The sequence below is a fragment of the Lontra canadensis genome, unplaced genomic scaffold, assembly GCF_010015895.1.
Source record: "Lontra canadensis isolate GAN:19392208 unplaced genomic scaffold, GSC_riverotter_1.0 scaffold59, whole genome shotgun sequence".
Taxonomy (NCBI): domain Eukaryota; kingdom Metazoa; phylum Chordata; class Mammalia; order Carnivora; family Mustelidae; genus Lontra; species Lontra canadensis.
Window position 1 is genome coordinate 1808808 of NW_022631053.1, and position 26494 is coordinate 1835301.

General features: G+C 49.9%; 1 protein-coding gene across 3 annotated transcripts; it reads right to left on the reverse strand.

Annotated features, from left to right (window-relative positions):
* Nucleotides 1-36: 36 nt before the first annotated feature.
* ESPL1 (extra spindle pole bodies like 1, separase) lies at nucleotides 37-22885 on the reverse strand. 3 transcript variants are annotated; one of them, XM_032876671.1, is made up of 31 exons: nucleotides 22751-22885; nucleotides 22166-22258; nucleotides 20940-21998; nucleotides 20552-20656; nucleotides 20265-20385; nucleotides 17514-17650; nucleotides 16381-16574; nucleotides 15609-15848; nucleotides 15243-15387; nucleotides 14998-15136; nucleotides 14654-14793; nucleotides 12718-12852; nucleotides 10827-10946; nucleotides 10171-10342; nucleotides 9661-9789; nucleotides 9371-9527; nucleotides 8760-8869; nucleotides 6554-7545; nucleotides 5801-6137; nucleotides 5432-5593; nucleotides 4579-4792; nucleotides 4287-4477; nucleotides 3396-3523; nucleotides 3138-3260; nucleotides 2066-2221; nucleotides 1786-1956; nucleotides 1556-1660; nucleotides 1277-1392; nucleotides 1026-1109; nucleotides 694-858; nucleotides 37-401 (listed from the first exon to the last, which is right to left on the reverse strand). In XM_032876671.1, the coding sequence occupies exons 2-31, from the start codon at nucleotides 22244-22246 to the stop codon at nucleotides 200-202; spliced, it is 6330 nt and encodes a 2109-aa protein (XP_032732562.1). In that variant the 5' UTR covers nucleotides 22247-22258; nucleotides 22751-22885; the 3' UTR covers nucleotides 37-199. The 3 variants fall into 3 exon arrangements, with proteins under 3 accessions (XP_032732562.1, XP_032732564.1, XP_032732563.1); XM_032876672.1 differs by having other exon boundaries at nucleotides 200-401; nucleotides 22763-22885; XM_032876673.1 differs by lacking the exon at nucleotides 12718-12852.
* Nucleotides 22886-26494: the final 3609 nt, after the last annotated feature.

Sequence of the window (26494 nt, forward strand, 5' to 3'; positions counted from 1 at the left end):
TGTCTTCAGATGTTCTCGGATGAACCACACAAAATGGGTTTAAGTACGACATCTTTATTATATTAAGGTTAAATAAAAGGGAAAGCCTTCATATAAAACACTGGGAAAAATCACTTAAAATATTTATCCTAAGGGTTAAATCCAATAGGAGGTAGAACAGTCACATGGCTTCCATCGGCGCTAGGACAGCTCCAAGGGGTCATCGCAGGCAGACAGGCAAGCCATATGCCACAGGTGCGGCCCCAATAAGGTACTTCAGTCGGGGAGCCTGGCGGGCCTGGTTGACGTAGTAGAGAAGGGGGGCTCCTGGGCCCGCTCCAAGCCAGCCCTGCAGCAGGGCCTCTGTGTACCGGTCGATGTCACGGTCAGTCACATCCCAGAGGTTACCCAGAAACAGGGGACTGGGAAAGGAGAAGGAAGAACTACAAAGTGAGAGCTTTAAAACAGAATGCATAGGCAGACATGACTGGCAGGAGTGGCAGGCAGACATGACTGGCAGGAGGAAAGAGAAGTGAGCCAGAGGGAAGTGCCCTGGTCCATGGTTCCAGGAGGTGGGGCAGAAGAGGACAAAGATTAACGACCTAGGCATGCCAGGGAACTAGAAGAGGATGAAGTTGGAGAACAAAAGAGGATTTCGGGTTCGGGCCGGGGAAAGAACCTGGGTGGGAGCAAGGATGGGCACTCAGGACTCACCAGCCAGCCATGATATACTTGAGCACGATGCCAGCCCCTTCCAGCCTCCCATGCACAGCCAGGGCTGCGCTGCTGCAGCCGAAGAGCAAGGCCACCGCCCGGCAGCTCAGCCGGAGGACGGCCTGTCCATCCAGGAAGCGGGCCCCTGCCCCGTGCCCTGCATAGCTAAGGCAGAGGGACGTGAGAGGAGTCTGACCTAGCAGCACCTGGCCTCTGCCATGTCTCCAGGGCTGTCCTGAGTCAGCCAGTGGCTTTAAAGCCCCAAAGCAAACTATGGTGATGCCCTCTTTCAGGCCCGTCCATCTCCCCACCTCACCGCCTAAAGCACTCACATATATAAATCATGTTCCGTCAATGCTGCCTGCACTTGTTCTGGGGTTGGCACTTCCCCAACCACTCCTTTCCAGCCAGCTTCACTGCAGGGAGAAGGGAGGAGTAAGAACTGGGGTCAGCTGGCAAAGAGGGCAGAGGGAATCCAAGGGAGAAGGTGGGTCGCACCATTTGATTCTGCAGGAAAGGACATGTTAACCTCTTCTGTGGTCTCTAGCCTCCCCCACCCCTTTCTTACTTTTACCCCACTGACCTGCTAAAATGGGCTCGAAATTGCTCCTCTGTGCTTGACAGGTTATTGTGCGGGTTCAGGACATAGAAGGTATTGCGTGGATCTACCCCTTGGCTTAGCACCGATGAGGCCCCAGACTGAGAAGACACTGGTGATCAGGATCCTGGTCTGGCCAGAGGGCCCAAACTTCCACAAACTCCAAACCCCTTTCCACGAAGAAGCCATCAGTCCCCCGAGACCCTCTCTTGTCTTCCCAGATCTCCACCAATCAACAACCATTCCCCAGTCCCTGAACCCCACCTCTTTAGTGATGGAGTAACTGAGCAGGAAGCGGAAGGAGGGCAGCCGAGTGACAGGCAGTGCGCGGAGGCTGGGCATGTTCTCCCACGGCAGCTTTTGCAGGTCCTGGGCAAAAAGCACACTGGGCTTACTGTCCCCAGCCAGGCATACATGAGTGTCGGAAGGGGCATGGGGGTGAGTTGGTGCCTACCGCCCACCAGACACTGCCCCTCCAGCCCCTAGCTTCTTACCTTGTCCAGCACTAAGACAAGGTGCCTATTGCTTGGGACTATCTGACCCTGCAGACGTCCTGCTGCCTCACTCAGAAGCTCCTGGGCTCGTTCTGGCCTCGCTGGGCACAGCCCATAGGCCAGGGTCTGAATGTCCTGAGCAGTGAGGGTACTGGTGCCACTTAGCACGATCTAGAAGGGCAAGAGCGGTCAATGAGGGCCAGAGCTCCCATCTCCACTCCGTGGCCTGAAGAAAGAATTAAGTCCAACTTCCTCCCCTTTCCCTGATTTCTCAACTCACTTTCAGCAGAGTTGGGTCGGGATATTTCCAACCACATTCCTGCAGCAGCTGTTGGAGGCGGGAGGCCTCCTGGGCAGGGCCAGGGTCCTCACTGGATGGCAGCAACAGTCCCCGCCAGCAGCCCAACACATGCTTCTCTAGGGAAGTGATGAGAACCTGAATAAGGAAGAACAGAACCTTCAGTCAGAGAGGGGAGCTGAGTTTCTCGCCCACAGGCACCAACACTTTGGACATGGGGAAATGGGTTTTCTAATGTATTTGTCTTACATATCTTCCTGCCAATTAAAAAGGCAAGAAGCTAGAGGGATGTCTGGGTGGCTCAGTGGGTTAAGCATCTGACTCTTGATTTCAGGAGATGGAGCCCCGTATCAGGCTCTGCGCTGGGCCTGGAACTTTCTTCATATTCTCTCTCTCTCCCCTTCCCCCTCTGCCCCTTCCCCCTCCTCTCTCAAAAAAAAAAGGGCAATAAGCTAGAAACATTTTTCGTTTTCTGAGACTGGGGGAGTGCGTGTAAGCTGACTGAGTACAGATCACGATGTTTTGACAAATACAAACAGGTGGGCGATGAAAGCTAAACGTGGAAGCCGATTCTTGGACTTAAATCCCTTTCCTTGTATGTATCTTTAAACATTCTGTTGCCATAACATCTTCAGGTTTTTGGCTCTTGTTTAAAGTCTTCCCCAGGTGACATCATTTTTTTTTTTTTTTAAGATTTTATTTATTTATTTGACAGGCAGAGAGGCAGGCAGAGAGAGAGGGGGAAGCAGGCTTCCTGCTCAGCAGAGAGCCCGATGCGGGGCTCCATCCCAGGACCCTGGGATCATGACCTGAGCTGAAGGCAGAGGCTTTAACACACTGAGCCATGCAGGCACCCCAGGTAACATCATTTTTTTTTAAATTTTTTAATTAAAAATTTTTTCTTAAAATATTAAAAAGTTTTTTACTCCTATACTTCCAGAAAGGATTTGAGGTAACACAGCACTGGCCTGGGACCCATGAAAGAGAAGACACTGATACCCCAGGGTCACTCCCAGGGCAGGCCTGACCCTACCCCACCCCGGCGGGCACACACCTCCATCCTATGGTCCAGTTCTAGCCGCCCTGTCCACCACTCTCGCTTGTCGGTACAGCTGCTGTTCTCTTTCTGCTCCTTCTGGATGGCGTCAAACTCTTTCAGGGCTGAACTCAGAGGAAGCTTTGGGAGATGGGACTGTGAGCTTTCTGCTGGTCCTCACGCACACCATTTCTCCATCCCCCAGCCCCAGAATCAGAGCAGCTTCACCAGAAGCCTACCCCAGCCCAACTTTGCTTGCTGGCCCGACAAACCTACCTTGTTCTGCGCAGTGGGGATCTGCACAGTGACTGGGGGACTGCCTTTTTCCAGCCGGGTCAGCAGGAGGGTGTCGCCCACAGTTCCAGGCTGGAGCGTGGCCAGAGCCAACACACACACGGTCACTCCTGACACACAGAGCATACCCAGGATCATTTCAGCTCTTACAAGGAATTCCTGTCTGTCTTCTACACTCAGTTCCCATCTATCACTCAGGACAACTCCAACTCCAAGAAATCTTCTCTTCTCACTAGAGTTCAAGGTGCTCTCCCTTGCCCTAACAGCACCCTGTGGACAGAGAACACATCTTGTACTTCTTTGTGGCCCTGACAGAAACAGAAGTTCCTACACAGAGGGAGGCACTCAAATCATCCGTTAACGGGCTTCATGTTAGCATATGAGTCTCTGGACACCTGAACTTACCCCTCAGGAAAGACACTGAACCTGCTAGTAACTCAAAGTTGAGGTTTAAATTTTAAAAAGGGCAGGGGGGCACCTGGGTGGCTCAGTTGGTTATGCATCTGCTGAAGGGAGGTCATGATCCCAGGGTCTGTCCTAGGATCAAGTTCCTCGTTGGGCTCCCCGCTCAGCTGAGAGCCTGCTTCTCCCACCCCTCCCTACTTGTGCTCTCTGTGGCTATCTTTGACTCTCTCAGATAAATAAATAAAATCTTAAAAAAAAAAAAAAAAAGGAAAGGAAAAAGACCTCCAGATTTAGGGTAGTTCTCTTTGGTGAGAGTAACAAAATGACTACTCAGTGAAAAAGTATGACATACCCTTCCATAAAGGTGATAGAAATCTATGTTAACTAATGCCTTAAAGTTCTCCACCTAACTCCTTAGTGAGAAGACGCAAACAAGGACAGAAGAGCCACTGGAGCCTGCTACCATACCACTGGGGATCAGAGCCAGGCGCTCCTGGAAACTCTCCTTCTCCAGCTCAGGGAATGGAGCAGATCCTGCAGCCCGGAAGGAAAAGAGGTGCTGGATGCGGGCCAGGGGGACATCTCCAGGTCTCTCCTGCAGGCTTAGCCTCTGCAGCTGGTCTGCCATTTTGAGTGATCCCCGGTGCTTCTGGGCTTTGCTGTGGACAATGCAAGTGGGGGTGAGTTCTCCCTCCTTTAAAAATCTGGACTCTCCCTCCAGTCTGCCCCAGCATGGGCCTCAGGGGTTGTGGCCACTCACCTGAGCTGCCTGTGGAGGTGGGTGAGCAGCTGGTGGCGACAGGTGATGGACACAGACTCGGTGACAAGGCAGGCAGTGGCATAGGGATCCCGTTGGCCCAAGCACAAAGCCAGGAAGCGGCAGAGGTGAGCATAGAGCCCACTAGGAGGGCAGTGACTAACGCCACGGAAAGCAGTGGTCAGTAAGTCCAAGATGGAATTCAGGGTAGACAGACCTAGAGGAAGGTGAAGATACTTGCTATGGATGAGTCCCGTACTTCTTAGCTGGTAGAACTTTTCATGAAAGTTCCAGGTTTCCAAGGCCTGACCTCCTCTCCCACTTGGAAAATAAAAGCAATTAAGAGCCATGTGCCAAGTGGGACTTACGCAACTTACATCAACTCACTCCATCCTCCCAAACCCTGTTTTACAGATAAGCAAACAGAAGCTCAGAGAGCCTGAGTGACTTGCCCACAGCTAGTGGAGAGAGTGCTGGGAATCTAACCTAGGTTCAAAGGTGACCGGATCTAGGTGGGGATCCAAAGACAAAATGATGGACAGGCTAGAAGGGCATCAATATCAAGAGACCAAGAGGCTGGGCTCCTGGGTGACTCAGTCAGTTGGGTGTCTGCCCTCGGCTCAGGTCACCATCTCAGGGTCATGATCTCGGGGTCCTTGGATGGGGCCTCGCATTGAGCTCTCTGGTCAGCAGGGAGTCTACTTCTCCCTTTCCCTCTGCCCATCCCCTCTACTCATGCTCTCTCTTGCTCTCAAATAAATAAAATCTTTATTAAAAAAAAAAAAAAAAAAAAGACAGAGAGATCTAAAGCCTCGCCCTCTCCAAGTGAGCAGACCCAAGTGGTCAGCATATTTACCAATGGATGCAGGGGCTGAGGGGAGTCGGAGCCGAGGACCAAGGTCCTTGTCTCTCTCCTTGTCTGGGCATGGGATGGGCAGCTCCTCTTTGCTGGAATCACGTCTCAACACCTCACATTCTCCTATGGCAGTACCAGGTCCTGGAACTGGTGCCTTCCCACCTGAGGAGACAATATGATTTTTTTGAGGTTCCTTCCTTCTGCCATTCCCTTTGTTCCTTCTAGAATCCAGTCCCAGAACCAGGAAAAAAAAAAAAAAAAAGCTTTATTTCTGTACTATCTTTGGCCCCCATTATTTCTTGTGCTTTGGTCCTGGGGCAACCCCCCAGAAACGCATGCAGCTTCTCCCTCCCACCGTTACCCTAATACCGGAGGTGGAATCTTCCTCGTCAGAGCCCCTGAGGAACTCAAAGCTCATTTCCATCTTGTTGTCAGTCATTTCCTCCTCGGGGATGGTCCTCATGATCTCAGAGCCCAGCTCCTCACAATGTATTGATGTCACTTTCTTGGCCCTCCGGCTCTGGCCACCGAAGCCCGGTCGCCTGGAGCCACTATCTGGGGCTGCCACCGAAACAGTCTTTGAGCTTGAGCCTTTCCTGGCCCGGCCCCGGCCCCGGGAAGCAGTGCCGCGTCTCTTGGACTCCTCTGCAAGCCGTGCCTCAACTGAGACAGGGTCTTCCAAGTCACTGTCATCACTGAAGTTCACCTGGGATGGGTGGGAAAGTGGAGGGAGGCATTAGTGACAAGACATCTGCCAGCAGGTGGCACTGCAGAGGCACATTCACAGAGGCCTTGGGGGAAGATTAGAAATTAACCTCTCCACCTTATACCCACCACACTCCATCAAGGGCAGGGACTCCTGGGTATGGAAGGAGACAGAGGAGGGAACAAAAGATAAGGGGGAAGGATGAAAAGGGAAATGAACCACTGTGTTAAGGACAGCTCCCTCTGTCTGAAACAAAGGTAGACCTGGCTCTCTCTGGAAGACATAGGGATCCTGCTGCCCTAGAGCTAAAGGTCCCTGCATGCCCTGGGAAGCCATTCCACAGACACCTACTCTGCAGAACTTTCCAGAACCACCCCACCTGACCCCACCAGCACCCAGCCACAGTTCCATCTCACCTTGAGGCGCGTCTGGACCCTCTGTTGTACCCTCGGGGCCTTGGGAACCTCAGCCTCAGGCTTTGTAGGGAGGATTTCCTCAAACACAGTGAAAGGGACACGAGGGCCTGCTGGCCTGACCTGGCCTGGGGGCTTAGGTGTACAGGGCAGTCCTCCACCTTCCAGACCTTTCAGAGAGGTATTATGGAGGGATGGGGTAGAAGAAGGGGTTGCCCGTTGATGCCCTCTTCCAGAATGTTTTTGGCTCCGAGGCTTTGAAGGCTCTGAGCCTGGGGAGGGTTTTATAGGTGGTGGCTGCCAGCCCCAGGAGCTTGCAAAGAGTTGGGCAGTGCAGGAACCAAGGCCAGCCAGCTTTGCCAGGGCCCGGATCAAGAGCAGGCTGGCTCGCCAGGGCTCCAGGTAGGGGACCCGCGCTGCCACAAACTTCAGCCCTGACTCCAGGACCTTCCCCAGACTCTTGTTTGATGGCTGGCTCAGGCCCTCCAGGGCCAGCTGTGTGTAGGCCTGAGCCAAGATCTCATCCAGGATCCTCGGGGCAGGGGAGGGGTGCGCCGTGTGATTCAGGGAAGTTTGTAGAGCTCGGGTGAGGCGATCAGTGGCTGCAGGGCAACCCTCCAGCACGACCTGCAGCAGATGCAGACCCTGGGCCTCATGGCCCATGGCCAGCCTCACTCCTGCTGTGACCAATGCCCAGCGCAGACAGACTGCGGAGAGGATGGGGCTGGCACACAGCATGCAGTCACACGTGGGCAGGTGTGTCAGGAAGCCGGGGCTGGGCTGGGGCTTCATTTTCAGTTGAGGGGAAGAGTTAGTGGAAGGGGCTATAGGGCCAGGCTCCTTGGGCACAGTGGCTACCAACTCCAGAGCCGGGCCTCTTAGGAAGGGCTCCTCTTCTGGAAGCTCCGGCGGATGATGGACCCGGGCCCGCTGCTTGCCCTTCTGCAGATGGACCTTCTTCACAGAGTCCAGGCTCTGGGCTGGTCCACCAAACTCTAGGGAGAGTGCAGCCAGAATTACAAAACTGGGAGAGGTGCTGCCAAGTACTTCCTGATCTATCCCCGGGCCCAACTCCCTCATATAGGTGTCACTGACTGACTGACTACTTGTACGTTATTGCTGTATGAACATACTAAATATTAACACGGCTTGTTATTTTTTTGATAAAATCCCTAATGTTTTCTTCCCATTCCAAGGAGGATTAACACAATCCACAAAGCCCCCACATCTGCAGCTGAGATGGCTGCGTGGCTCAGGATAGCAGGCCGGCACCAGGAGGCCTGTGTCTCAGTCCTGGCTCCTGCCCCTGGCTAGGCCCATAATCTGGCCCCAAACACTGAATTTCCCGACTTCCTCATTTTACAAATGAAAGAAAATCTATGTGACCACATGACTTTCCAGGGTTTTGTGTGGGTCCATGAAATACTAGAGGTAAGAGTGACTGATAAGAAAAAATGTTCCAGGGGCACCTGGGTGGCTCAGTGGGTTGGAGCCTCTGCCTTCGGTTCAGGTCATGATCCGGGGGTCCTGGGATTGAGCCCCGAATCGGGCTCTCTGCTCAGCAGGGAGCCTGCTTCCCTTCCTCTCTCTCTGTCTGCTTCTCTAACTACTTGTGATCTCTGTCAAATAAATAAATAAAATCTTAAAAAAAAAAAAAAGAAAGAAAAAATGTTCCATAGACTATTTTACTATTAACTTAAGCTCTCCCGAGGCCTCTACATTTGTGCTGTCCAACAGAGTAGCCACTAGCCCCACGTGGCTACTGAGCATACGAAATGTGGCCAGTGACAGGGAAATGAATTTTAAATTTTATGTGAATTAAATTTAAATAGGTAGCAGCACCTGGCTTGCTCAGTCGGTGTAGCATGAGACTCTTGATCTTGTGGTTTTGAGTTTGAGCCCCAAGAAGGGTGTAGAACCCACTTAAAAGTAAAAAATTTAAAAAATTAAAAACTGAGTAAGTGCAAGTAGCCAAAATGTATTTGGACTGAAAACTAGGGGCAGGTAGGGTTAGCTGTGGACAAGTCATCTGAAAGAGGGAAACCAGCGGTCTGAGTGATATAGAAGGAGCTTTGCTCAGAGAACCGGAAGTAAGACTCCGATTTCGAAGGGCACCACACTTTAACACACAAAGGCGTGTTGCAGTGTGTGGGCCCATCTCACCACCACTTGCGGGTGCGGGGGGTGGGGTGGGGGCATGGCGGCTCACCTGTGCAAGACTCGAGCAGGAACAGAACTTGCTGCAGGTCCGACTGGCAGAGGTCAATGTCATTTCGCGCCAGCTCCAGCTCCGCCTTCAGCACCAGGAACAGGGTACACCTTGTTGGGGGAAGAGATGACAACCAATGTGTAACCCTTTGTTTTCCCAGAGTCTGTCTTTTGGCCCCTTTGGCAGGCACAGCCCTGGCAGTCTCCTAGCCTCTGAAAGGCCTCTCCTGCCTCCGGCTGAATTCGAGGCTCCCCGAGGAAAACCCTCTACAGTGCTTTCTCATCTCAAGTCATCCTTGCATACAAGGACAGGATTTCCCAAGGGAAACAAAAAAAGGATTTTGTGGGCAAAGGGATTTAGGGAGACACGTACACTGGATTTCTTTTGTTGAGTTATAATGTTTATGAGCACACTGAAGGACCTGAGAAGTCCTATAGGAAATAAAAATGTCTAGCCTTGGTTAACTCAGCATGTCCCACTTCCTTACCATGGAACGTACTCTCCCAACCCGTACAAACAGAACACAGTAACGTGTGGAAGAGTCTGGAAGCCCAAGGCCCAGCATGTGTGCGTCTGGGCTCTGGACTTGGCCTCCTCCCGCCTGTACTCACTGACGTGGCAGCTGCAGCTTCGTCGTGAGTTTCAGGGCCTCCAAGCAAAAGGCCTTGGCTTCGCTCACACTGCCCAGACGGCCCAGGTGGGAGACCAGCTTCTCTGAGCAGCTCAGCACCTCTGTCAGAACCTGCCATTTTTGTACCAGATTTTCACCTGCCGCAAAGGAGAGAGACAAGGCCGTCATCACTCAGTTGCAGCCTGGCTCCTCTGGAAGCCAAACTGGCAGAACCTCCCTCCATCTAGCCTGTTCCAGCCCACAGGGCCTCACTCTCTGCCTCAGACACACCAGAGTCCAGAAATGGCGTCTCCACAGCTGCCTTCTGAATCGAGAGCACATCACTGCCCATGAGCAGGAGGATAATGCTTCGGAGGAGCTTATGGGAGTCAATGAGGGCGATCTCTGGCGTCTGCCAGCCTGTGGGGGGACAAGAAGGGAAATGAGGCAGCCACAACTGTTACCACTTTCACCTTCTAAGGTACCAAATGCCAAGCCTGCTGCCACTCCTCCTTCTGTGCCTAAGGCAGCAGAGGGACTCAGTCACAGAACTCTTTCCCTCGGACCACACAGGGCCTCAGAATCCTTGTCAGAACAGCATTCTAGTCAGGTACAGAGCGGTCAATCAGGGAGCAGGCAAACAGAAACTCATATGCTACCCCAGGCCTACCCCAGGCAGCCTCTGGGTAGGCTAGTTCACATAGGTGGAACACCAGAAGGGACAAAGGCTTGAGAAGAGCCGAAAATGGACACACCATCAAAGGGGATCACAAAGGGCCATCATCCCCTCTATTTTTTCACCTTGGGCACAGAGCTGCTCCCTCAGGGAGGCTGAGAGGCTGTCTGACGAGAGGCTAAGGTAGAATGCCACCAGCTGCAGGGCCTGGACACGCAGCAAATACCAGGCCTTGGATGACCTCTGGAGGGTAGGGTCCCGAAGCACAGACAGCAACAGAGAGGCACCCTCAGTCACCTGGGAGATGAGGAGGGCCGGAGGAGAGTGGTGAGTGAGGTCAGGTCAGCAATTCAGAACTTAAAATGCCCCTGGAGATCCTCTGGGCCAGGCCTGGCTTTTGAGAATGATCAAAGCTGTGGAGAAAACTGTAGCCTGACAGACATAAGACTCGGCCCAGTTCACACAGTTGGTTTGTGAGAAAACTCAGGTCTTAGGCATCCTAGTTGATTTCTACTCTAGGGCTCCAGTGCCTTCCCAAGATCATTGTCATCCTGGTTTCTAGTCACAGGACTAGATAGTGTGACTGAGGAGACTGGAAAGAATGGGAAGGACATTCTCCTCTCCTTTTCTAGAGGAGTGCTGGTGACATTTCATTGGAGAGGGCAAGCCTAGGAAACAGCACTGCTTCTCTAGGTCAGGAATATTCTTCCTAGCTCCAGGGAAATCTCCAAAAATCCTTCCAATACCTGGGGACTTTGGGGATTAAGAAACTGAGAAATACCTTCTGGTGAACACAGTAGAGTTGACTTCGAAGTAGGTCACAGGTCAGCGAAAGGAGCAGGTACGTGTCAGTGGTGTGATCGAGAAGTTTCAGGCTTGAGTCTGCCTCTTCAAGGTGTAGCTAAGGAAACAATCATGGGGTGTGTGAGCATGCTGATAAAGAGAGGCAGCCAGGCTTGTCAAGTTAAAGTGGGTTAAAGCACTTGCAAGTGAGATGCAGAACACATGCGACAGAATAGGAAATTATTTCAAATATTATAATCTACATAAGAATTATTCATTCAGGGGCACCTGGGTGGTTCAGTGGGTTAAGCCTCTGCCTTCAGCTCAGATCATGATCTCAGGGTCCTGGGATCAAGGCCTGCATCAGGTTCTCTGCTCAGCAGGGAGCCTGCTTCCCCCTCCCCCTCTACCTGTCTTTCTGCCTACTTGTGATCTCTTTCCCTGTCAAATAAATAAATGAAATCTTAAAAAAAAAAAAAAAGAGTTATTCATTCACTAAAATGTTGAGTTAGTATCTTTTGGTTAACCACTATGCTAGAAAGACATAGCTGAATAATAAGTAAGCAGGACTTGGGATGCCTAGCTGGCTCAGTTGGTGGAGTGTACGACTCTTGATCTGGGGGTTGCAAGTTCGAGCCCCACGAGACATTACTTAAAAATAAAAAATTAGGGGCGCCTGGGTGGCTCAGTGAGTTAAAGCCTCTGTCTTCAGCTCAGGTCATGATCTCAGGGTCCTGGGATCGAGCCCCGCATCGGGCTCTCTGCCTGCCTCTCTGCCTACTTGTGATCTCTCTCTCTGTCAAATAAATAAATAAAATCTTTTAAAAAATTAAAAAAAAAAAATTAAAGGGGCACCTGGATGGCTCAGTCAGTTAAGCATCCTACTCTTGATTTCATCTCAGGCCATGATCTCAGGATCTTGAGATCAAGACCCGCATTGGGCCCCTCACTGGGTGTGGAACCTGCTTAAGATTCTCTCTCCCTCTGCCACTTCCACCACTAAAAAAAATTTTTTTTAAATGAAATGAAAAAAAAAAAAAAAAAGGAGTAAGTAGGACTTTCCATCCAATACCCTGCAGTGCAATAGGGATTGCAGACCTGCCTTTTGTAATCAAGACACGACGTCATTAGTGGTATGGGGACCCAGGGAATGTAAGGGATTCTGCCCTTGAAGAAGAGGACATATAAAATACTCTACGAAGGAGGGGACAGTTGAACTAGGCCTTGAAAAGAAAGTAGAAGTTGGCTGAATAAAAAAAAGGGGGAGAGTGGGGGAAGTATACTTAGGGTGGAAGGGCTAAGACAACCAAAGACAGGAGGCACGTACAACACTGTAAAGTAACTCATGTGGATGGACATTAAGTTCCAGTTGTGGGGGGTGAGGAAAAGTGAGCTAGAATATAGAAGATGTGTGATACCAAGCAAGGAGTTTAGACAGCATCCTTCAGGTAATGGAGAAACCAGTGAAATCCTGATGCAGAAAGAAAGACAAGACCAGATCCAGAAAGATCATCTTTGCAGTAGTTTAGGAGACAAAGGGGGTTTAGGAGAAACTGGGGGGCAGGGAAACCAGCTGGGCATCAGCGCAGTCCTAAGCAAGCAGAGAAATGGCGACTAGGGCAAGTGGTGGGGAAATACAGGATTAGCGGCCTATTCCTGGGGCAGGATCTGTGAGACTTAGCGAACAATGGTTTTGCAATGAGAAGGAAAGGCGCTTCCTCTTCCCACAGCTGCCTCCCAACCACTCCACACTTTACGATCCTCCGGCAGGATGTGGTGGTTGAAGGCAGGGAAGATGCCCCTTTGGTATCTAATCCTCTTCGGGAAAAGATGAGTCACTAAGGCTGGTTCTCCCCTGCAGCTCTAGGCTTGGCTGGCTGGGCACTCACCTGGGCATAGCGGGGACAGCCAAGGGTCAGCAGCAGCTGGGCGGTGTGGCAGGAGGCAGCGGTGGCCTTCGCATGGTCCTCTAGTCTCTGGGAGACGTTCCGTACAAGCAGGAGGACCTCCAGAGCCTGCAGGGGCTGGTCATCGAGGAGCGGGAAGTTTACCCAGCTCCTACTCAAACCTCCATCTAGGCCATACTAGACCTTGGCTCCCCAGCCCTTGGAGAGCTCAGTCTGACCTCAGAGCCTAGATGGAGTGTGGCTCCAGACAGAGCAACTGCCAGCCAAGGAGTGGGAGAAGAGAGCAGCGAGGGAGCCTACCATCTACCCCCTGTCTGAAAACTTAGGTGCCAGGGAGCATCAATGGCTAGGATTTACTGGAAGCTTACTCTGGGCTAGGCACTGTGCTAAGAGGTTTACCTGGGGTGGGGGATGGGCAGGATGGGTGAAGGGGATCAAGAGGTACAAACTTCCAGTTATAAAAAAAGAAAGTTGCGGGGATGAAAAGTATGGCGTAGGGAATAGCCAATAACGTGATACCGTTGTATGGTCACTACGCTCATCGTGGTGAGGACTGAGTAAGGTGTGGAATTGCCAAACTGCTATGTTGTGCCCCTGAAACTAATATGGTATTCTATGTCTGTTATACTTCAATTAAAATAAGTTTGATAAGATGAAATCAGAGAGGAAGACAAACCACAAGAGACTTATAACTATAGGAAACAAACTGAGGGTTGCAGGGTAGGGCATGGGGGGATGTGGACCAGGTGATAGGCACGTGATGTAATGAGCACTGGGTGATATATACAACTGATGAATCACCAAACTCTACCTCTGAAACTAATAATACACTGTATGTTAGTTAACTGAATTTAAATTTTAAAAAAATTTTAAAAATTAAAAATGTGAAGGAGTGTCTAGCTTGCTTAGTGGGAAGAACATGGGACTCTTAATCTTGGGGTCCTGAATTTGAGCCCCACATTGGGTATAGTGATTACAAAAAAAATAAACTTGAGGAAAAAAAACAGAAACGAAACTTCAAAAGTAGGGTGCCTGGGTAGCACAGTTGTTGGGCTCTGCCTTCTGCATGGGTCATGATACCAGGGTCCTGGGATCGAGCCCCCTGCTTGGCAGGAAGCCTGCTTCTCCCTCTCCCACTCCCCTTGCTTGTGTTCCCTCTCTCGCTGTGTCTCTATCAAGTAAATAAAATCTTTAAAAGAAAAAAAAGAAACTTTAAAAGTAAAGTCATAATAAAAATATCAAATTGTCAAAAAAAAGAGGTTCATGTGCATCAACTCATTTAATCTTCGTAGGGTCTCTAACCTGAATTTTCTGGATGATGACAGCCTAAGAGACTATGACTGACACGGGCTCAGCTGCTTGTCTGAGTTCCCATTACAGGAATGCCATAGAGCCAAGACTCAGGTCCAGGGCTGAGACAGCTTCCCCCAGTCCTCATGCTAGAAATATGGCCTAATGGCCGCAGGAACAAAGGTCCTTTACGTGTCATGTCCTTTTTCGGATGTTCTCTAATGTGGCGGCCAGCAAGGAGCTTCAGGAAGTAAAAGTATAAAATTGGGCCTCTCGGTGTCTCTGTATGTTTCTGAGCGTACAGGTCTCAAACTATCTAAGAATTAACAATAGTTATTGCTGACACTTGACGATTCGGCTCAAGCACAACACATGTCATCTCACTAAGTGCTGATGACGCCATGGTATAGTACTATTATTGTCCTTGTTTTAGAGATAAGGAAACTGGGCTTAGGAAGTTCAATTACTTGCCAAGGCAAGTTACTAATAAAGGATGGAGCTTGGATTTCAACTTAGGGAGGCTGGTGGTAAAGCCCGCACCGCGTTCCATGGCTTCTCAGCAGATTCGCAGGCCAAAGAAGGGGAAGGAGCTAGGCTTCTGGGCCACATTAGCGCCCTGCCTGGTTACCTTTGCTGACAGCTGATAGAGGGCTGCTAGGGTCTGCAGGGAGGTCACTGTCTGCTGGAGACACCGAATGGCGGGCACCTGTGTCTTCGTAAGCACCTCCTTCCAAAGGGCCAGGGCTTGGTCCAGGCATTTGGACTGAGCTAGAAGTCAGAAGAAAGGGACCAGCCATTCTCTCAGCGTGGGCTATCCAGGGAGAATGCAGCCTTCTTCAGTCCACCCTCTCCCCTCTGTGCCCACCCTCCCACTCTATGGACCCACCTCTCCCGCACTCTGGGTCCCCATTCTGCTCCGGGGAAGCCACCAGGGGAGACCCTAACCCCCCACACTGCATTCCCAGCCCTTACCAGCGTCAGCCGCGAGGTTGAAGGCGATGTTACTGTACAGGAAGCGATCTTCCTGCAGTTTATCTTCATAGTTCAGGTCATTGACTTCAAATTCCTCCAGGTGATTAGGGGCCTGGGCTCTCCGATCCCGCTCGATACCCTGGATGGGGAGATGAGGATAAAGAACAGGGCAGGCGTCCGCTCAGTGTGAGCCTGGGGCACATTCTCCCTGGACCAAGTTCTGCATACACAGCAGCCACACTTACTTCTTGCATCTTGGCCTCCAGAGTACAGATGTAGAGCCATAGCAGGGCCTGGGCCTTATCATCCAGAAGCTGATCCTTGCCCTGGGGCTCAGGCCTCACAGACTCCAAAAGCTGCAGGGCTTCCTGGACAGCATCCAGGGCGGAGCTGGAGGGAGAAGGGCACAGAAGCTGGGCCCACGACAGGTAGCTGCCCAGCATCCTGAGAAGGGCCTTCTGCAGGACAGCCGGCCCCACCCTCTGATGGAGCTCCTGCGGCCACAAACTGCAGGGGATGCTCAGGGGCACAGCGAGGGAAACAGCCTCCGAAGAGGGTCAGAGGACCTAGGGCAAGGAGCAGGGGTGGCATCCCCGGCTACTCTTCCTCACCAGTTGGTCTGCTGGGCAAAGTCGTGGTAGCAGAGCACCTGAGCGAGTTCCACCAGGTGGGTGGCTCGAGCCCAGGCCCCCACCGGTGTCTCCTCAGGGCTCAGTTCCAACAGGTCACAGATGACGTTGAACCGCTCCTGCCCCGTGTCCGCTCGTACAGCCTTATAGGCCTGCAGCTCCTCCCTCAGCAGGAAGACCAGGGTCTCCGGGTCCCAGCCGCTCAGGCTGTCTCGCAGAGTCCTGAGAGAAGGCAGGCCCAGCACCAGGTCAGGGAGCCCATGACACATGGCCCCTCCGCCCCATGCCAAGAAGCTCCAGCCTTGGCTTGCTGAAAGATTTGCTAAGTTTCCAGTCCTAAGGGTGCCTGGGTGGCTCATTTGGTTAAGCAACTGCCTTTGGTTCAGGTCATGATCCCAAAGTCCCGGGATCAAGTCCCACATCTGGCTCCCAGCTCCATGGGGAGTCTGCTTCTCCCTCTGACCTTCTCCTCTCTCATGCTCTCTCTCTCTCAAATAAATAAAATAAAATAAAATAAAATAAAATAAAATAAAATAAAATAAAAAGTTTCCAGTCCTAAAAGAAAGAGCGCTGCCTGTTGCCCCTGCTTCCCTAGTACCCAGCATAGCTGCCGGCCTATAGTAGGCACCTGACAAGTAGCACTGACGGCAGGAGTCAGTGCCTTTTCAGATGGAAGGTTGACCAAAACCATGCATACCAACTGCCATCCTTAGCCAGGGAGCAAACACAGTTGCCTCTCTCCCCACCCACTCACCTCAGCTGCAGCTCCTTGTCTCCTGCTTTGGCTGCGTCCATCTTGACCCGAACCCAGAAGGTGACTGGCTCAGCCATGTGCTGGGAGCCACAGGGCTGCAGGGCTGTCAGCCATAAACTTACCATCTTGCAGCCCTGGGCCTGTTTACCCAGTTTCTTCAAACTCTCTCCGTGTAGCCGGAAGCACCGGTGCAACTGGCCAGAGAAAGTGAACAGACCAAACTGTGGCGAGGGACCCATGAGTCTGTAACAGTGGGTACGTGCCCACACCGGTACACACACCACAAGGTGGGCCTCGGGCCCCAGCCCCGGCCCAGAGGCAGAAGACACCCAAGCACTAAATGTCCGGGACTCCCAACCAGAAGCTTCAATCCACACCCGCCACATACTTATGTCCACAGCCCTGAAGCCCTGCTCCTCTGCCTGTAAGCCCTCTCCCAGCAAGTCAGCGCCTTCTCCTCAGTCAGAAATGCCAGGCCACCGTTGACTTCTCTCCCTCCCTCACAGCCAGTCACTTGCCGGATTATTCCTGGACTTCTTGTACCCATCCACATCTCCCCATCCCTCAGGAAGCTGCTTTGTTTTGGTCAGATACCCACCCTTTCCTGCCTGGGCCGCTAGAAGGGCGCAGGGGCCCAGCGTTGTCCTTGTACTCTGCTCGTTCACCACAGTAATGCCGGAGACACTCAAACTGCCAATCTGGTATCACGACTTCCCTTCCATCCTTGAGAGGCTCCTCAGCCTCACTCAGGATGAAACCCAAGGCCCTCCACCCGCCATGGCACCTACCAATCCCAGTCAACCCAACATTTCACAGGTATCCCGGCAGTGGTCTCACTCCAGCTACTTAAAGGACCTCCTAGGGGAACTGTGAAAAATATCCAGACACCTGGGGTCTAGCACCAGAGATTTTCAAGTGATTCTATTGTGAAACCAGGTTGAGAACCACCAGCTTGGGACATGGCTAAATATAAAAGGTAGGACAATGCAAAGAAATTAATAACAGTACAATTAATAATAGTACAAATGGGGAACACTGCCCCAAGTACTGGTCCCTACTACAAGACAGTGCCCCGGCCAGGCTCTTTCATGTCGCTCAGGTCACCAACATAACAGCCCTTCCTGCCCTCGTACCTTCTCAGGAGGCACCTTGGGATAGGTGGCTGGCTTCGCCAAGCCCAGGTGCTGACAGAGGGGCTCAGAGATGGCACAGGCCTCAGCGTACAGCTTGTGAGTGTAGAAGCTGTAGGCCAAGTTACTGGTGTAAGAGGCTGCGGGAGAGAGAGAACAGTTAGCAGCCGAAGAGTTCTCACTGGCTTTTCTGTTGGAGAGATGGTAGAGAGGAGCTCAACCTGGGGTCGGCTCAGCAGCTTCCAGATCAAAGAGGAACCCCTCTTCCTGGGGGATGAGAAAGGGGCAGCTCTCCCCTTCCTGCTCCAAGTAGGCCCATGAGGTCCATTCTGGTAAGGCAAACCCACACCAGCCAGCCCCTCGATGCTTGTTTATTAAGAGGGCCCATCACAGGGCCCATCTCAATTCACATACCAATTTTTGTCTTTATCTTGCCCCAAAGGGCAGCAATTTTGGGGAAACACTCTGGCCTGTCTCTTACCTCCTTCCATGGAAACCACCCTAGTAGGCTCCTTGTTATTCCTTGCACACACCAGACCAGCTCCTGCCTTAGGGCTTTGGCACTAGCTATTTTTTTCTGCCAGGGATGTCCTTTCCCAGGCGTCTACATGGCCAACTTCATCACATCCTCCAAGTTTTGCTCATGTCACCCTCTCAATGAGGCCTATTCTGACTACCCTATTTTTTTTTAATAATTTTTAAAAGATTATTTATTTATTTATTTGACACAGAGAGAGATAGATCACAAGTAGGCAGAGAGGCAGGCAGAGGGAGAGGGGGAAGGAGGCTCTCTGCCAAGCAGAGAGCCCCATGTGGGGCTAGATCCCAGGACCCTGGGATCATGACCCAAGCAGAAGTCAGAGGCTTAACCCACTGAGCCACCCAGGCGCCCCCCTATTTGATTTTTTAAAAAGATTTATTTATTTATTGTAGAGGGAGAAAAAGCATGAGTGGAAGGGGCAGAGCGAGGAGAGAATCTCAAGCAGACTCTGCACTGAGCATGGAGTCTGACATGTGGCTCAATCTCATGACCATGAGACCAGGACCTGAGCCAAAACCAAGAGTTGGATGATTAACCCACTGTGCCATCCAGGGGCTCCGTGACCACCTTATTTTAAATGGTAACTTGCCGGCTCACCCACCCTGCACTCCTAATTCCCTTTCTTATCCTGCTGTACTCTTCCTTTCCCCCCATACTTCTTATCATTTTCCAACATATTGATAATTCAATTATCCTATTGCTTATTATCATTCTCCCCCAACTGGAATATGGCTCAATGAGGAGGGATCTTTGTTTTGTTTACTGATACACCCAAGTACTCAGGACAGTGCTTAGTACATGGTAGGTACTCAACAGATATTTGTTGAATGAATAAAATTTTCCTAAATTTGAGTTTATACAGCTTCTTGGCTGTCAACATGGATGGTTGGGAAAAAATTCAGTCTTTAATATTCTGGGAAGAATTTTCATGCTAGTAGTTTTCGTGACTCCTGCTCATATTTTCATCTCAGTGGGCAGGTTCAACCACTGAATATATGAATATGAAAAGTTCTCCAAAATCTTCCAATGACAGAACTCACTGGGTTTGTATAACTTAAAGGGCCACACTTTTTGTAAAATGAGGGGGAAACTTATTATAAAATACAAAAATAGGGACAACTGGGTGGCTCAGTCAGTTAAGCATCTGCCTTCGGCTCAGGTCATGATCCTGGAGTCCTAGAATGGAGCCCAGCATCTGGCTCCCTGCTCCATGGGAAGTCTGCTTCTCCCTCCACTTGTGCTCTCTCTTGCTAACTCTCTCAAATAAAGAAATAAAATGTTAAAAAAAAATACAAAAACAGACAAAACTAACCTATGCTGTTGGCGTGGGTGGTCACAAAAAGGGGAGCAGAAGGACAGACTTCCTGGGGTCTAAGTCTTGCTCTTACTTGACCTAAACATTGGTTACAAAGAATGTTCACTTTGTAAAAAATCCCTCAAACCATATATTTATGATCTTAGTACTTTTCTGTCTGTACATTTCAGTCAAAAGGGTGAGGAGAAATACATACGCAAATTGTTTTATATATACATGGTATCTCTAAAACGACACCTAAAAAATTAATATTTGTTACCTCTGTGGAGGGGAACTTGGTAACCAGGATTAGGAGTGGGAAAGGGACTTTCAACTACAGGCCTTCTTGTGCAATTTAATTTTTAAAGCATTTTTACATGGTTCTTAAAAAAATAATAAGTTACAAATGTTCTTTAAAATTTAAACAGAAGAGGGGCGCCTGGGCGCTCAGTGGGTTAAAGCCTCTGCCTTCAGCTCAGGTCATGATCCCAGGGTCCTGGGATCGAGCCCCGTGTCAGGCTCTCTGCTCAGTAGGGAGCCTGCTTCCCTTCCTCTCTCTTTGCCTGCCTCTCTGCCTACTTGTGATCTCTGTCAAATAAATAAAATCTTTAAAAAAAAAAAATTAAACAGAAGAAAGGTCATAAAGTTACATATCAGGTATAAACATTTTCATGAAAGAAACACCAAATCATATTTCAAAGTCAATGGGTAAAAACTTACATCCGCTATTGTAAGTTAGCCTCATTACTTCTCTACTGCTATTAAACATAGGCTCACTTGGGCTTACAAACATTTTTTTTTTCAGTCCTCCTTAAATCATAAGGAGCCCCCACGATAGTCAGAACCATCCAGCAAGTGCTCTGTGTTGGCCTAGTGAGTGATGACCGTTCCCCCTGCCTCGGGGCCCCAGGGTACTAACCGGTCATGCCCAGGTAGTCAGTCAGCTCTTGGCCTGACAGGCTCTGTAAGGCCTCCAGCATCCAGACCACAGTAGATTTGCAACTTTCCACTAGCTGGGCCAGGTCGGCCCTATCAGCTACCTGAAGGGACAACAAGGGTTTGCAGGTGAGAGGAGAAAGAGTTGGGTCTAAGCTGACATCTACTCCACCCCAAGCCCAAAGCCAAAGCCATCTCAAAGGTCTACCAGGCAGACGAGCAACCCCAGACCCCAGGACCTGTCCAGGAGTTTGGATTCCCAGACTGTACCTGACAGCCTTGTGCAAAGTCATAAACCACCGCAGTGTAGAGGTGAAGTCCCTGAAAACGCATCTGAACTAAAGACTGCTGCTGCTTGGAGGCGTCCCCACAGACCTGAGGAAGAAAGGCGTTGGTTTGAGCAGCTGAGGTAAAGCGTGAGCTCCAAGCTGAAGACTGGCCCAGTGTCCCAGAGAGCAGACTCAGCCCAGGGAGTAGAAAGGAGGAATATAACAAGGGCCACTGCCCTCTCAGGGTAGACTAGGCTGCTGGTGGGCTAGGCATAATCCAGAGAGTGACTTACCAAGGAGGGAGCTAGGGCTTTCAGATCTTACCGAAGACCTTAGATGGCCAGTCTGCAGAACCACATTCCCACCCTACCTCTAGGTCTTTAACTCACGCCATCCTGCAGCTGCCGGAGGAGGGAGAAGTAGCCTCTGAGAAAAGCAAAGAGGCCCAGAACAGCATCAGGTCTGTAGCGCCTCTTGATGCCTCGCTCCAGGCCAGAGAGGAAGAACTGGCAGCTGTCATACAAAGCCCGCAGTGGGGGTGATGGTGCCTCCACAATGTCGTTCAGGAGAGCCGATGCCTTGATCAGAAGCTTGGCCAGTGCCTGAGGTCCTCCCTCCCCAATCTGTAGCAGTTGAACTCCAAGCTGGCATAACTGGAGGCTGGGGGTCAGACTGGTGTTCCTTAGGTAATCATGGGCCTTCTCCACTACCCTGGTGGCCCTGGTATGGTGGCAGCTCCAGCAGAGGCGACGGCAGTGTTCCAGGGTGAGTTCCAAGAGACAGAGGGCCCTCTGGGGAGAAAGAGCACCAGGAGAATACCCTCCCTTGCCCACCAAGGCTTTGATCACATGCCTGGAGAGCAGGTCACCGAGGAAATCAGCATCTGCTTCATTCAGACCATGCCCAGTGGCATCGAATAGCTGATGGGCAGCCACCACTCGACAGGCTGTTGGAGAAGCAAAGTGGGGAAGCTCACAAGGGGTACTTTCATCCTCTAAGAGCACTAGAAAGCTCAAGGCCTTCAGCCGAGCTGAGAGTGCAGCTCGCCGCTCCTCCAGGGCTTCTGCCACCTTCCAAAGCAGAGAAAAGCTGCCCCGAGCCACAGCCTCATAGTCCTGGGGAGCAGCTTGGTGGGAGCACTGCACCAAACAGGCATGGAGAGGCTGAGCGAATCGGAGTGTGGCGTCTGGGATTCCCTGTGTGGCAATGTTCCGCAGAAAGATGAAGAGAATTCGTTCCAGGTAGAGAGGTGAGCGCTGAGGGGTGAACACCAAGTAGCCATTGCAAGCCAACTCTGCCAGTTCCAGCAGGCTCCCCAGGTGCCGAGGGCAATCCAGCTTGGCCATCAGCTGCTGGTTGCAAGCCCTCAAGATGGCATCACAAGCTTGTCTCCTCTCAGCATCAGATCGGCAGCTAGGTGAACCAGCTGGAAGCTTGGACAGGAACTCCTAAGAGGAGAGGAAGATGTGATTGGGACTACCAAGATAGGGAAAGAAAACTAGAAATGGGGTTGCTCAGGAGAGGATCTCCTATTAACCTATCTCTTAAATAAGACAAAAACAAAACAGCTCATCTTGAGAAGCCAGGTGTATCCAGAACTAGACAGCACCCCTACCTTGAAGTCAGGCAGCAATTCTTCAGCCTCCTTTGGGTTGCTTAGCAAGGTCCCAAAGTTGATTCCTTTGAAGCTCCTCATGGCGTTGGAGGGCTGAGGGAAAGGAGAAGGATTAGAGAAGGCGGAGAAGATTCTAAATGGAGCTAAATGGAGGACAGGAGAAGGGCCTGAAGGCTGCAGAAGGGGGCCAAAGAATCCCATCAGAAATCCTATCCGGAGGGGGCGCCTGACTGCTCAGTTGGTGGAACATATGATTCTTTATCTCGGGAGTCGTGACTTGGAGAGTCCCACCATGGGTGTGGAGGTTACTTAAAAAAAAAAAAAAAAAAAAGGAAAAATCCTCTCGGGGAAAAAAAAAACAAGATGCCAGGACAGTGGGCTCCCGTTATAAACTGACGCTTCCGCCTTTCCTTCCTCCGGGTTGATCCCAGGTTTCACTACCCATCCCACCACCCCAACGCCCCACACCGGAGGCCTCCACCGAGTTCCGCGCCCACCAAGACTTCCTGAGATCTCCCAACTTTCTCTCGCAGAGCCGCCTCCGCCTTTCCCGCAAGTTAGCGCCGGGGACCCTCCCCACCTCACCTTGGCACGTACATACGTTTACGAGTCCCTCAGGCCTTATTGCCCCAGAGGTCGCTTCCTTCCCTGGTCCAGGACTTAGTCGCCAGTGTGAGTACTCCGCAAAGATCCAAGATGCAACCTTCGTTTTCCGCGCCAGCCCCCCCCTTTCAAATATGTCCAGTCACCAATCAGCGAGAGCTTTGTAACGCCGGCGTGCCGCGCGGCGCTGTGGGAGTTGTAGTTTACCCGCTGTGCGGCACTGTCACGTGACGCCGGGGGCGGGGTCGTGCTGCTGTGGGCGTTAAGGCCTCTTGGGGGCGTGGGTTTCCGCACTTTTTCTGGCCAAGCCAGAGATCTCAGCTATCCGTCGCTTAGTAGCTTTCGGGAGGGCCAGCCCTGTACCTTCTTAAGGCTCTTTTTTATCTTCAGCGCTCAGAAAGTTTAAATTTCAAGAGAAGAGAAATAGGCAAAACAAAAAGAACTTGCTTGGAATTCACGCATTTTGGGTTACTGGGAAAATAGGGCGTAGCCTTTCCTGGAATTTTTTAAAAATATAATTTTCTGAGGGTACTGACAGGAGTATCACGGCGACTTCTAGTTCTCTGCCTTCCAGCCTTGCTCTTTCTATCAACTCTATCAACTGGATCGTATAAGGAAGACGGAGGATCTAGCGCTCTTGATGGGGGATGGAGGGTAAAGGGGAGGGAGGAAGAACCAGGAAAACTCATTCGCTGGGATATTTCACAGTGCTTAATGGCCTATGTTTGTAAGTACTATTTCCCCAAACATGCAGATTCAGTTGGTGCTGTTTCTCTTTCCTTCCTCCGCCAAAAAATTCAGTTCAAAAATTCAGGTCTTTCAGTTCACTTTTTCCTGAATTCTATTGGATAATTCATCCTTATCCCTCCCTCCCTCCCTCCCTCCCTCCTTTCTTTCCCTTCCTTCCTTCCTATTTATTTATTTATTTAAGTAATTGCTACACCCAATGTGGCACTTGAACTCAGGACACCAATATCAAGAATGGCATGACCTTTTGACTGAGCCAGTGGGCACCCCAATCATCGTCTTTCTTCATCATCACCAACCTCTTTTAGGAGCTCAGAATCGAGCAGAGAAGACTATTTTAAAAAACAAAGACAAGAACAAGAGCATCACCAAAGAATCTCAGTGTTGGAATGATAATACTAATGTCGGTGCAAATGTATGTTACAGACATTGCTTACATAATTTTTGTAGGGTAAGGGACCAAACAGACCATCTTCGTGAATGATCAATAAATACATTAATTTTCACACTACTTATTTCTTCTGCTTACACCTTAACAGTGGGTGCTTATTTACACGTTGTGTAGTGAGTGTTCTAGGACCTTTTTCCTATGTATTTATTACATCTACTTGATTCTAAACTCCTTAAAGCCAGAGAATTTATCCTTTTTTATTCCTCTTCTACTTCTTACAAAAAGTAGGAAGTTCCTTAAGTATTAAGAGATTGATACATGCTGACCAGTATCAACCTGAGTCACAAAATTCAGTCCCTCACCTGAAACCCAAGCTTATAAAGAGCACAGGAAAGTGGAAAGAACTTTGAATTTGAGGTTGGAGGGGCTGGATTCTAGTACCAGTTCCATATATTATCTGTCAAATGGGGATAGTAACATCAAGCCTCACTGCTTTCTAGGGGTTCTGCTGTCCTCAAATAGAATAGCCTTGAAAAGCTTTCCAAAGGTTCTAACAGTGCTTTGCAGCCATTAAAAAGTATGTATGTATGTACTTTGTATGTACCGACATACAAAGGTGTCAGAGATACATGAATGACTGTATAGGCTTCCTGAGGATGTCAGCTGTTTTAAAGAGAGAAAAATGAGATATACTGTTATGTTAAAAAAAAAAAAGTTTCAGAAGAGAATGATTCAACACTTTGATTCAATTTTCAAAAAAGATTTATTTGTTTTAGAGAGAGAGAGAGTGAAAGCACATACATGGTGGGGGAGGGGCCGAGAGAGGGGTAGAGTCTTAAGCAGGCTCTGCACTGAGCGTGGAACCCAACACAAGACTTTATCTCATGACTCTGAGATCGAACTGAGCTGAAACCAAGAGTCAGACACTTAAACGACTGTGCCACCCAGGTGCACAAGATTAAATTTTTATTTAAAAACAAAAACATGGGGTGCCTGGGTGGCTCAGTGGGTTAAAACCTCTGCTTTCGGCTCAGGTCATGATCCCAAGGTCCTGGGATAGAGCCCCGCATCGGGCTCTCTGCTCAGCAGGGAGCCTGCTTCCCCCTCTCTCTCTGCCTGCTTGTGATCTCTGTCTGTCAAATAAATAAATAAAATCTTTTAAAAAATTAAAAAAATAAAAACAAAAACAAAACAACCAACTGGGGCACCTGGCTGGCTCAGTCAGTATAGCATGGGACTCTTGATCTTGGGGTCATGAGTTTGAGCCCCATGTTGGACACAGAGTTTACTGAAAACAAAACAAACAAAAAACCCTAATATTAAGTCTACGGATTAGACTCCAAACATTTTTTTAAAAGATTTTATTTATTTATTTGACAGACAAAGATCACAAGTAGGCAGAGAGGCAGGCAGAGAGAGGGAGGGGGAAGTAGGCTCTCTGCTGAGCAGAGCCCAGTGTGGGCTCAATCCCAGAATCTGGGATCATGACCTGAGCTGAAGGCAGAGGCTTTAACCCACTGAGCCTCCCAGGCACTCCTAGACTCCAAACATTTAATAGTGGTACGAAGAGTGAGATTAAAGGAGTCTGTAATTTTTAATACATTTTATATGTAAATTACATATTGTTTATATTAAACACATATTTCTGTATTTGCATTTGGTCATTTTACAATGAGTTCATATAACTTTACTGTAAAAAAACTTTATTTTTTTAAAGATTTATTTATTTATTTTTTAAAAAGATTTTTATTTATTTATTTGACAGACAGAGATTACAAGTAGGCAGAGAGGCAGGCAGAGGAAGAGAGAGGAGAAAGCAGGCTCCCTGCTGAGCAGAGAGCCCGATGCGGGGCTCGATCCCAGAACTCTGGGATCACGACCTGAGCCGAAGGCAGAGGCTTTAACCCACTGAGCCACCCAGGCGCCCCTGTAAAAAAAAAAACTTTAAAGTGAGGCGCCTGGGTGGCTCAGTCGGTTAAGCAGTTGCCTTTGGCTCAGGTTGTGATCCTGGGGTCCTGAATTAATACTTAAGATTAATATTTAAGTATTAATCTCTTAATACTTAAGGAACTTCAAGCCCTGCATTGGGCTCCCGATCTGTGGGGAGTCTGATTCACCCTCTCCTCCCACTAGTGCTCTCTGTCACTATCTCTGTCTCTCTCTCTCTCAAATAAATAAATAAAATATAAAAAAAATTTAACGCAAATGTGAAGTTTTTTTAAAGATTTTATTTTTATTTATTTGACAGAGTGAGAGAAAGCACAAGCAGGGGGATGTGGTAGAGGGAGAGGGAGAAGCAGACTCCCCACTGAGCAGGGAGCCTGACCAGACTTGAGTCCCGGGACCCCGGGATCATGAGCTGAGCCAAAGGCTATTGTTTAACCAACTGAGCCACCTAGGCGCCCCATGAAGTATCTTTATAACATTAGATCTAATCCCAAGCCGGACAAATTTTTGTTTGTTTTATAATTCTATTCTGTGGTTCTGTGAGGAAATGGTGGCAGAAAATAATAAAATGGACAGACAGAACCACAGGGTTGGGGTCAGGGGAACAGTGATGGGGAACAGAACCTAAACCTAGCCAAAGG